Source organism: Ciconia boyciana, chromosome 1 (assembly GCF_034638445.1).
Source record: "Ciconia boyciana chromosome 1, ASM3463844v1, whole genome shotgun sequence".
Classification (NCBI taxonomy): domain Eukaryota; kingdom Metazoa; phylum Chordata; class Aves; order Ciconiiformes; family Ciconiidae; genus Ciconia; species Ciconia boyciana.
The window spans coordinates 205714609-205727108 of NC_132934.1; the positions used below are offsets into that span (position 1 = coordinate 205714609).

General features: G+C 39.2%; 1 protein-coding gene across 1 annotated transcript in view; it reads right to left on the reverse strand.

Moving 5' to 3' along the window:
- The window catches only part of CNTN5 (contactin 5), a 270290-nt gene that overhangs the window by 10034 nt on the left and 247756 nt on the right, over nucleotides 1-12500 (reverse strand). The window contains exon 19 of the mRNA XM_072858415.1: nucleotides 2420-2529. Coding sequence (XP_072714516.1) covers nucleotides 2420-2529 — 110 coding nt within the window. The remainder of the gene's footprint in view (nucleotides 1-2419; nucleotides 2530-12500) is intronic.

Below are 12500 nucleotides of genomic sequence, written 5' to 3' on the forward strand. Positions count from 1 at the left end.
ACTGAAAAGATCTAGCAATACCATCCTCGGATTGCGTTCTGTCCTGCTGAATCATGCAGGACAGCAGCATTTACTCTTCTGTTTATTGAGTAAGGGCTGCTCTGATCATAGTTCTTCCTGGGAATGAGGACAGAAAAGAGCAAACCACTCCCTGAAAGATTCATCTGTCAGAAAGCAGGCAGAGAAATTCTGTCTAAATGAACAAAGAGGGAGAAATGGCGAGGGGGAGAAAAAAAGCACCCTCCTCTCTCCAGATAATAGTACCTCAGAAGGCTCCTCGAATTCCCTCATGGGACAAGGTAGAAAGGAGCGGTGAAATATTTTTATTTTTGTATTTAATTTTTTTTTTCTGTCAGCTGCAGGTCCCTGGCTTGAGATATTTACTCTGTAATCTTCACAGTAGAGTCTTAAAATTGGTGTACAGCACAGTGAGGAGCCAAGTTATTAATAAGGTTCAATGTTAACAACCCCTGTTGTATCAATAACAATTTCCAAATTCATTCCTAAGAAGTCTAAGAGAGAAGTAGAGCAGGTGAGTGTTACAGTTGGGGTCAGAGTATGCTGAACTCCGAGGGTCTAAACACTTTCCAAGACAGGAAGACCACCTCTGATACAAAGAGAGCCCACTGTCCTACCTGTAACAGCCACCTATCACTGGGACACATCTGTAGAACTAAGGGAAGTGTTATATGACAAGCAGGAAAATGCCAAATACATTCAAGTTATGAAAGAATAAGTTTCTAGAGAAATAATTTTCACTTTTAGACAGAAAATGTATTTTTGTTTAAAAAATATGTAAAACAAAGTTAATAGAACATTTTGAGAATCAATGTGATCGATGAAATGAAGATAAGAGTAAAAATAGTAGGTGTAATTTTAAAGACATCAAGATATCTGAGAGGGTGTAACAAAACAGCCACCTTTCTGAAGAGAAAAAGAGAGGGTGCAGTGAGTTAAGTTATTTCAGAGGATAAAAGACTGGCCTGGAAATTGAAGACAAAGGTTAGTAGCAAGTGGAACGCTTCAATGTGGAGAGGGATAGCATTTGCAAGGTGAATATCATCTCTATCAGACACAGTTTTGTTCTCTTTATATATGGCAGTTCTAAAGGTAAAACAGTTAGATATCACTTGCTGCATGAAGCAAGCCATGTGCAAAGAGGTAAAAACATGTTTAAGGTAAGGAAGAAGTGGGGATAAAGTATAAGAGAGCTCGCAGAGTTCAGCATGGAGATGTATATGGGAAAGAGACCTGGACAAATGTGAGACCTGAGGGGACACATCATGGTCACAGCCTGCTTGGACTGCGCTGGAGAGCAATATGGGAATATCTAAGTATCAAGAAGCTACAGCAAATCAGGTAAAAAATACTAACTGACTGTGTCTAAGCTGTGGGGTAAACATGCTGTCCTGGTCAAGGCCATCCAGCCTGAGGCTGTGCTGGAGAGTGTGGTGGCTCTAGTGCTGCCTGGGCAGTTATGTTTACTTCCTAAGGCCATCAGTGATGGTCACTAGCCCCCAGGTCTTGTCTGGGCAGGGAGACACTGTGCTAGTAGGTCACAAGATGTCTTTAGACATCCATATCATTGGTATCTACCTCAGATCTACATCAACTTGATTGCCTCAGATCATCATTACTGTAGAGAATCAGGAAAGAATCAGCACTCTCTAAAGGACTAAAGCATGTCAAATAACTTGCACCCCAAAATCAGTAAATTGAGTCTAGCTGAGCTATTTCATGAGGAGCAGCATAGCCTAAACCACAAGGTCAGGATAGGTCGTGGTGACCCCAAAGGATAGGTTTAGTCCTAGATCTAATCTGTTCCTGGAGGTTTGGATTGTAAACTGGATCCAAAGCTACAAATGGATCCAAAAGTGCAAGAAGGTCCATTGCCAGGGCCCATTCTCTTTCCCAGGTCAGGAAGGGCTGTCTCTAAGCAGAACTTTATTTGCGGACGGTATGGCTGCTGCTTCCCCTCCTGACATCCAACCTTTTATGATCCGCCCAGCAGATGTCCCCCGGCCACTGCCGGATGAGAGCACATGGGTGGCAGAGGCTCTTTCCTTTCTCGGTGTTGATTGCTCTCAGTAAATAACTAGTTTGAACTGGTCACTTAGAGCTGGAAACAGTCAATACCTAATCTTCCCTAGCCTATGAAAGAGGCATGCTGGGTCACTTGAATTTTTTCAGCTCTTTTTGAAGTGTCAAAGAGATGTTATAAGAACTGGTGTTGAACAGTTTTCAAGCACAAATAAATAAAAGATGTTCCGGTGCTACAGCTGTGACCGTTGTTCTACAGCTAGTCATATATATGCTAAACCGAGCATAATTTCTGTTGAAGTTTCACTACTGCACGTTAACAGAATGCAATGCTAGCAAAAGCAACAAGACTTCTCATTATGATATTCTGTGTTCATACCTCAAATCCCTGTGGTCTTCCTAGACTTTCTTTAATATGTTTCCACGCAACAAGAATCTCTGATACAGACAAACTCGTAGCTTTGACATCGATGGGAGCAGCAGTGGGTTCTGTATTAAGAAAAATTGAAACAATAAACCTCCACTGTAACAGCTTGTATTTATCAAAAACACTCCATCTGAAACTGTCATTTACTTCCTTTATTCTACTTTAATACTCACAAGAAGGTATGACACTTACGGGGAACATGAAAAACTGAACAAGATGAAGAGATTATTATTGTTGTATTTCTTTATTTGTGTCATGCTACATCAATATCTCATCACTGATGACGGGCGCAGCAAACTGTGACAGAATCTCTTGTTTATGATTCTTAAAAAAAAACTTTAACATTTGCAAATGCCCCCCTCCACACTTCCCTTTCATAGCCCTTGATTAGCCTAACTTCAGCAGTAAATGGAGCATTCATTCTCTTCCTGGCTTTTTAGTGCCATTCTGTCAGCTCAGGATGAGCGATACCTTGCTAGGGTGCTCAGTCAGTCCTGCTCCGGGGTTATAACGAGTAACAAGTGATACCCAGAGCTGTAGTGAAATGCTACGTAAAAGAAATTTTAGAAATTTAAGTTATGTCCTTGAAGTCACAGGCACCAGTGTCTGGGGCATGCCATGTTCTCTCTGATGTGAAGCATTTACCGATTTAGGCCTGGGATGCACACTTTTCTAAAGAAGGCATTAAGACCTAGGCTTTGTCCCTCTGGTTAGCTGTGTTGTTACTGTTGGCCCTATGTCCATGTTTCTATCTCCATGCTATTCATAGGACACTCTGCAGTCCTGGCCTTCTGGTTATCTGGAGCAGAGGACCCTCCCTGCCCTCCGACCAGGGCGGGTGTCCTTCGGTGCTGCTGGGCGATGGCCAGGGTGCACACTGGAGGCGTAGGGCTGCAGGATGCTTTACGTATCACACCTGCACAGAAGTGTTGCCACAGGAACCTTTTACTTTGCACTTTCATATCATTGAACACTTTACAGAGGTCCAACTTCTTTCGGTGGCTGGGAAGTAATCTGGGTAAACGTACATAGAAATCTGCCATGACAGGCCATTGAGCATACCACCAATTTGTATCACCAGCTAGTGCATTGGGAGTGAAGAGTGTCCAAAAATTGTCACATATCAAACTCAGACATGAGTTAAGGAATCCTTTGGATCTTTTGCTTTATTACCTAAATATTACTGACAATTTGCTAACGACAAGCTGTGGAGACAAGCCTTGAACACAGATACAGTAGTGGTATTTCTCCACCATTCTGGTGTAATTCACTTGCTCAGCAGAAAGGTGAATTCACATTCCCCTGCGGTCGCAGAGCCTGTGATTTCTTCCTTGGCCTGATGTTCCTCATTACATTTCTAATGTGTTGATCTGCTCTTGAAGGGCAGGCAGAGGTCCTGGCTTTTATGTTATAGAGAGGCACATCAAAGAGCTTTCTAAAATAATGTTTTTTGGGGGGCTCATTTAACAGGGTTACAGAAAAGGCGTTTCCTTATGAAACAGCCTGAGTTAAAATGATACATTTTTCTCAGTGGTCAAACTGCCTTAGTAAGATGCCTAGTATCAGTCTTGACTCATTAGCTACCCTCCTTTCTCTGATCATATTGCAGGCATTGTTCTGGCACTGCTGCCCTACACTTTGTCTCTGACATGGCTCGTATGAATTTTTCATCCTTTTTGATGTCAGATTTTTAATGTTTGCAGCTCTTTTTGATCTTCTTTTTTATTTACTTCTAAAGAAAAGAAGCATTTCTGATGTGATGCAAAATGGTGTTCACCAACAATGAATATTTCTAATAAGTATAAAATATATATGGAACTTTTCAAGTAACAAAGAATAAAAAAATATCTCCAGGAATAAGTGAAATGATATTCTGTATTCAATACTGAAAAAATTGTGCTATGAAGAAATATATTCCTCATAATATGATTTTCTGTTCGATAGTTACACCCTGCTTTCTATTTTATGTACTACTAAGATTTTTGTGACAAAAGCTATTTTCTAGTTTTTCTATTGTTGAAGCAATTACCTTGTTGTCAGAAAAGATTGCAGTGGCATAAATAATTTTAGATGTACACAGAATGTTGGTTGGCAGCCTTTACACTTTCTATAAATGTAGAAATCATTTCCTCTTCATAGTGTTCACTAGGGGTGGTTTATGTATTGCTCAGAATAGAAACACAGAATATTTTCTGATGTTTTTAAAAATTGTTTTCAACAAATGCAGTAGAAATAGTTTGGATTTTTTTATGTGAAGAAAATGTGTTTCTTACATATCCAGAAATTATTCACTGCAGTTTCACTGATATTAGAAATTGACAATGTAAGTGTTCAGCAAAAGAACAGAAATTATATATTTAGGAATAAGTTATACTATAACTGTCTGAAAGTTTATGGAGACTAAATAGCATTTTTTATTGATTCAGATAAGATGAGGACCATATAATTTCTGGTGATATAATACAGTCCATGGTTCACTCCAATGTCATGCTTTATTCTGTGTGTCTAAAACTAATGGTAAGTTTGACAGGTTCATTAGGTTTTTCTATAACGGTCACTGATGTTACAATCATATTATTTTCTTAATATCTTGGCATTATGCTAAAGCTATTGGTGTCTGCCTGAGGTCATACTGATTTGAAAAAAAAGGGCCAGCGTCTTTAATGGTCCCTTTAATATTCCCTGATTGAATTAAAGATGCAGTGCAGCAAGTTCTCAAAAGGCTGTATGTAATGTCCACAAAACATTGCCTTTCCATGTGCTGCAATCACACTTTAAGGAAACATGTTCAATCTGTAGGTCTTTGGGATGGCTATAATAAAGCAGGACAAGGAATTACACTAATTACATTGATCTGATGTTCAGAGAGGGGATCCTGAATTTTGATACTGGTTAGTTACTAGCCTCATTGTGTTCTCCCTATTTATGACCCTAAACTGATCTGTTTTTCTGAAATATTCATCCTTAAAGATTTCCACATGAATTAACTTAAAAAAAAAAGTTCAAGGGCCTATTCATGTTTATGTTGTTTTAACTCTCCTGTGGAACAGAGCCTCAGTCAGGACTCCTCATCCAATCACTTAATATCCATTCACTTCTCATTTTGTCTCCAGAAAGGATTTTTACACACTGCCCTAATTCAAAATCTGAGCTCTCATTTGAAGCTAAAAACCTCAGCCTGGGTAATTGCATTATAACTCCAGGCAATGCCACATAGTTGAGATTTCGGGCCTTCAGTCAGGACCCATGACTGTGATAATTCCTTTCTGTGAAAAATGCACAAGAGATCTATCAGAAGGAAAATCATGAGGAGTCATCCCTCTGGTGTCAACCTGTAGGTAAAGAAAGTGGTAGCATTTGCTCCCTTGCTGGAAATAGCCAAAATCTTCCAAATCAGGGGACCTCCAGTAAACTGTTTCCATTCCTGAGAAAAGCCAAGAGTCATTATGCTCAGCTCCACCTCTCAGCCTGTTTGATGTGTGTCCCTGGTTTGGGACTCCACCAGATCTGTGGTGGCATGGCTTCTTGCAGACTTTCTCCAGAATCTTGTGCTAGAAAGGGAAAAGTTGTCTGATTTCCAAAAATGAGATGACTGGTTGTTTCCTGGACAGGCCCTTGGACTTCTCACTTTTCCTCAAGTCCTTTCTATTTTCACCTTCTCTCTGACCAGGGTCTTTGCAGAGGACTTTAAAACAGAGAAAAATTAGAAGGATGAGGAAATGAGCTAGCAGTGAAGCAGTGATCAGGCCTGCAGTGCTGGACCTGGACCTCTTTTATGTAGTGGTGAAGTACCCTTACTTGTCAGGTAGAGCTTCTGAAGCCTAGTCCTGTAATGCTGCTCTGCTGCACGCTTGCTCATGGTATACATCCTGCTGTGGCTCTGCCTTCTCCATGGAATAACCCAGGTTTATTACACAGTGGAGCGTCAAGTGGGAATAAGGAGCTGCCTTATTCCACGAAGGCTTTGCCTACACGTCACCTACACATGGCTCGCTCACCTTGGCATGCAAGTAGAAGTTGTACAAGTAGACTGATAAAATTCAGGCTGTGTTAGATTAAAAGTTCAGAGGATCATTGCCATCTTCATGAATATAAGTGGTACATTTCCACCAAGTGATGTGGCAGCCAGAGTTATCCTCAGCACGGGAGGAGGGGATATGCCTATTATATTGATTGCACATCTGACTTCCTATGGGGACTAGTGGCATCAATAAAAGGAATGCTTAATAAACTCTTACATGTCAGGACTGTGATTTCATTCTTTAAAAAATCAGTGGAGACAGCTCTAGCTGAACTTTTACAGGATCTAATCCAGATGGATCAGCTGGCAGAAACAGGAAATAATCCACTGTAGTTTACAGCTAATATGCCAATTTATTAATTTTCAGGTTCGCCTAAACACCAAGGAGCTCAGCTTTAGCTATGAAATGAACCACAGGACTTCACTTCATGAATGTAAGATTTTAATTAAAGACATAGAGGCTATATTTAGAAGTGTGTAATTGCATATTCTTTCCTCTAAATGAAAAGGAAAAGGTAATTTATTTGTTTAAATAAGGGCCCAGGGTGAAAAGTGAGGGGAGATGGGCCTAACCAGAACAGTCCTTCACTCTGCAGTGTCTTCTTTAATATCACATCATCCACTAGCTGGCCTGATGCAAAACTTCTTAAAGTTATGAAGGAACAAAATTGCAAAGGCTGTTATATGGCCCTTTGCCTTTCAGATAACTGAGAGCTTTGGTTCTCCATTGGCTCAATGAATTAGTACAAATCCATACAAAGCAAGAACAAAAGCTCTGTGCAGTATCTTTGCGTCTTGTATGTATTAAAGAAGTGCATCTGGGGTCCCTCAAGAGGTTTTAAACAGCAAGACTGAGAGTCTTCAGGTTTTACCTTGTACTGCTCAGGGCTTTCTTTTTCATATCTAGAAGTTTTTAGTAGTACTCACTACACTGTTTATCAAAATTATAGAACTTTCAATTTTCGTGAAGGTAATTTCGTCAGGTGCCTGAAGGAGAAGATAGATACTGAAACTAACAGAAATGATTCTGTTTCTCCCATTGTGGCAATCATTAAAAAAACCTTTATAAAAGACCTAATTCATCTTGAAAGCAGTTGAGTTCCCTGTTTCTCCCAGAAACTTATTTCTATTTCCTTTTATATTCTCACCTATTTCTATACTACATGTATTCTAATTCGTACTTCTTGTGCTGATAGGCTGTGCCTATACTTGTAAACTAAACAGGGACAGGGAGACAAGGCACCAGCCTGAGCATGGACATATAGTTGTCCATAGCATGAAATAGGTAGCATGATCCATGGTGAAGTACTGACTGTGGCCAATTAGTGCTGCCCCAAAATACGCCCAGGAATATGCTGGTGCCTGGCCAGGGATGGAGAAGGGATGGTTCCCAGAACATGTATGGATGCAGCCACAGTCTGGAGAGTGACTGTTCAAGTGTGCAGATGTGAACCCTTTTTGTCCAGTTGGCTTCAAGTATAAAGAATGGCTGGCTTGTTTTATTTGCTAAAAAAAAAAAGATGCTGCATCATTGTCCTTTACCTTTAAAAACTCTTCATCCCTAATAATTTCCCTGATTTGCAGACAGCATCTTATCCAAATGCAGCTTTTTTTTACTAGGACGAAAGAAACAAGCTCTTCTAGTTTCTGCTCATTTCCTGATGATCCTGTTAGTTCTTTGTACCTGGATAATCTTGAATTCTTTGTTGAGCATGAGCAACCAGAACTGTAGATAAGATTTTAGCAAAGCTTTGTGATAGTCTTATCAGAATGATACTGTCCTGGTTTCGGCTGGGATAGAGTTAATTTTCTTCCCAGTAGCTGGTATAGTGCTGTGCTTTGGATTTTAGTATGAAAATAATATTGATAACACGCTGATGTTTTGGCTGTCGCTAAGCGGTGTTTACACTGGTCAAGGACTTTTTTTTTTTTCCGCTTCCCATGCTCTGCCAGGTGCCCAAGAAATGGGAGGGGGCACAGCCAGGATAGTTGATCCAAACTGACCAAAGGGCTATTCCATACCATATGATGTCATGCCCAGTATAGAAACTGGGGGAGTTGGCTGGGGGTTAGCAATCGCTGCTTGGGGACTGGCTGGGTGTCGGTCGGCGGGTGGTGAGCAGTTGTATAATTTTTTTTGTTTGTTTTCCCCTTTTTTCCCTCCCTTGGGTTTGTTCCTCTCTCTCTCTCATTGTTTTCCTTCTCATTACAATTCATCATTATTAATACTATTATTTTGTTCTAATTATTAAACTGTTCTTATGTCAACCCACGAGTTTTCTTACTTTTGCTCTTCCGATTCTCTCCCCCATCCCACCGGGGGGGGAGTGAGCGAGCGGCTGTGTGGTGCTTAGCTGCCGGCTGGGGCTAAACCACGACAGTCCTGATACAAGTTAAAACGTTTGAGTCTTTCTTGTGTGTAGGTTTTAGCTACTAGGTTCCCATATTGTAATGGACTGGCTTGTTACTACTCCTTATGTATTTGACCTAGCACTTGTATGTCATTCATGTTCCTTTTCCTCAAGTCCTCTAATTCACATTTTCCCTATGTATTGACAGTGCATCCTGAAGTTGTAATAATAGCAATATCATAACCAGCTCTTCTATTAGCATTATGAATATTAAATATATATGATTTAAGACTGATCCTTAAGAAATTCTGCCAGTAACCTTCCAAGCCTTTTGCAAGTCTGGTGGTAAAGGTATTTTTTTTCTGCACTTGTACAGAAATACTTTTTTTCTGGATAGATAAATTAATTTTTTTTTGCCAACTATTATTTGTATTCATTATTTTGGGATGGAAAAGATCTTGCCCCAGGTCCTTGAGCATATAAAGAGGACTAGCTCTCACCATCCATGGCAGTCATTAATAGAAAAACAGATTAAATTTCATTTATGGTACATTTTAACAGCAAATTCTGCATTGCTCAAATTGGAAAGGGTTGAATTTCTGAGCACTTGACAATACCAGAAGTTTTCACTACAGATGTAAAAATTTGCACTTTCAGATTCTTATTAGCTATCCTGTTTATATCATCTTATTTATTCAAAATAAATTATAAATTATTTCATTATTGTTGTTCCATTCCTTGGTTATCTTTAAGATCAATCCCTTATTTACTTTACATTTTTTTCCTGCTTTATATACTTTCCTAACTTTTAAAAAATCTTTTTTCACCTTTATTTTTGGCAATACTTGTGTTATTCTTACCCTTTACATTATTCGGATTTTATTATGTATGCTTTTTACTTATTCTGAATATCTTTTAGTGGGTACATGTCTAGATCCTCAGATGTAATGTACTACCTTAGAAATATACCATTTCTTGCAGTATAAAGTTCAGGTAGATTTTACAACTTTGGCTCAGAGACATTCCAAAACACTTTCATTTCTAGTCTCAACTGTTAATTCCGTCTTATTAAATAATTTCCTGCTATTTAATGACGACTTATTCCACTTTTATTTGTTATGATCAGCTTTTCTGTAGTGTCTTAATTATTCATCAAAACTAGACTATAGTACCATTATGTCTTCTCTGTTAGTCAGTACTGGATAAAGATCTGCTAATTATCACAGCCGGAACACAAGGACATTAGTTGTATTTACTATCCAAGCTACTCTGAGCAGCTAAATTCTCTCATAAATAACAGTGTCCTGTAATATTTATCTAAAATTGGAAAGGTCTTTCTCAGCATCCAAATTTATCAGGGCCATCAGCAACTGACCTCTAGTTGAACTCCCAGTTTCTTTAATTGTCTTTTTCCAAAATGACGTGGAACCAAAGGGTATTGGGTTTTATCCAAACACTGGTTTTGTATTTCCTGATGTGTTATCACATCATCAGCATGTTATGACATCCAACCATTTTTACTTTTGTTTTGTCTTTCCTATGTGGCTCATACTTTGTCTAGTTGTGCTTGCTAAAGCAAGCCTACCTGGCCATCACTCTTATCAGTACAGCCTTTTCCGTCTTCTTGCAATCATAACTTTACGCTCTCATATTTCCTTCTCCATTGCTATATTTCTGATTTTCCCAGTTTTCCTCTTCCAGTGAATTAAAACCACACACAGAGATTGCATATGATTTCCCTGATACTGAAAGCTTGTATTAGTAGTCTTGGCATTCTTAGTCCCTCAGGTTTTAAGTGGAATGTAGCCATCAAGAAAAATCTTCAAAGAATATATAAATGTTAAAACAAACAGTGCTTAACACTGCTTTTGTTCATTGTTTTGTTTTCAATATCTTGTGCCTTTACAATTTTTATTCTCTATAGATCAAAATCATCTGTGCCTGCACTGAAGTTCAGTGCTTTGTTTCAGTATGTTCTAGCATGAATCTGATACCATTTCCTGGCAGAAAGTACAGAAGATTTCTCCCTGCTCTCTTCATGTTCCTTTTCAGGCTCAGGCCTGCACATGACAACCTTTCTTCTGGCAGGCAGCCTAACTTGCTGTGCTCTCCATGTGCTCTGGTGTCTCTTTCTCTTATTAAAGGGTTCCTTTATGAAAGGCTCAGGCTTGTGTTTCCCTGGTGCTGGAACATGTCTGTTGTGTCCTTCTGTTCTGCCTTCTTATTGAAGATAGTTGTGCATCTTTTTTTCTATCCTGCATCTTCTGTGTATCATCCTCATTCCCTCTTCAGAACTGGTCCCTGGCTCTCATCATCTCTTTTACTTCACTAAAACATCTGACCTCTCTTTTTCTTCTTCTCTCCTTGATTGTTTGCTTTCTTCCTTTCCCAAGATCTCCAGGAAAGACTCCTTCAAACTTTTCTACTGCATTAAGCCATCTTTTCCAGAGGGTCACATTTGCTTTTTTTCCTCCTGGGTTATCCAGCTAGTTTTGTACAGCCTTTTTATCTGCTTCTCCATTCTATTCTCTATTCCTCCGTTACAGTCATCTGCAACTTTAGCTCCCGGATAGTCTCTCCCATGAGCTCTATCCTGGTGATGTTTCCTATGAAGTCAAAAGGCCAATGAAGGAGAAGAAATGTCTTAAATTATCTATAACCAGTCAGGCTTTTTCCCCCCTTCAACTTTGGGTTATCAATCACCGTCATTGATCCTTCAGCAACCATTGGTATCATATTATCTTCTAAATATCTGACTTAGAGACAGAAGGATTAGCCCCTCTACTTATGAAAAAGAGCTCAGTGATTTGCTCATGTTTTCTGAGATTCTTTACTCACTGGAAGGTCATTTTTTTAAGCCTTTTGCCTCTGTCAGAGACACTTCATGTAATCAGAGGGCAGTCAGTTGTGTTCACAAAGGGGAACATCTTACTCAATACCACCTGCCAAGCTGCTTGCCTAGGCACAGCTCAGAGCCACCACAAATGGGCTCTGAGTATAGATCAGAGAGTACACAATATGCAGTCACAGTCACACAGAAAAGAGAGATGCATTCATTCTTAATAAATGAGAAATGTCTTCCTTGTTCAGAACCTGTCCTATTGAAACTCCTGTTTTTTTCTGTGTGCTTAGCAGAGGCAACAGGTTTTAGACTTCCTTAGACAAATTTGTTATGTCAGTAAACAATTGTAGATCCATCTGTAGATGTGGGGAGCCTTTCAATATGTAACATAAAGTTTCTTTAACTTTTAATAATTTTATCTTAGACCTTTATTCTAGATGTTTGCAGAACTGAGTGTGTGAGGAAAAGCAAGTCAGCTAAGGGTTTGCTGGATCAGCCCTAGGACCATAATATATTGTACTGTCAATCTTTATTTAATATCTCCTCTTCTTCAATAGAAATCCTTGAAAAAATGTGTCTTCAGTTGTTTAGTTCCTTAAGTGTGAAAGTCCATGCCTCTTTCAAAACCAGTTCCCCCGTTTTTCATAGCAAGCTGAAATGTCTATTGTCCTCAGTCTCCCTATGGCCCAGAATTTAGCTGTAATAAACTGTTTCATTATTCCTTTAAATTTTCAGTATATCACCTAGGGTTATTCTGGAGAAAAGCTTTTTATAAATTAATTTTGCACTGTATTGTTACAGCATCGCATATTTTTTCCT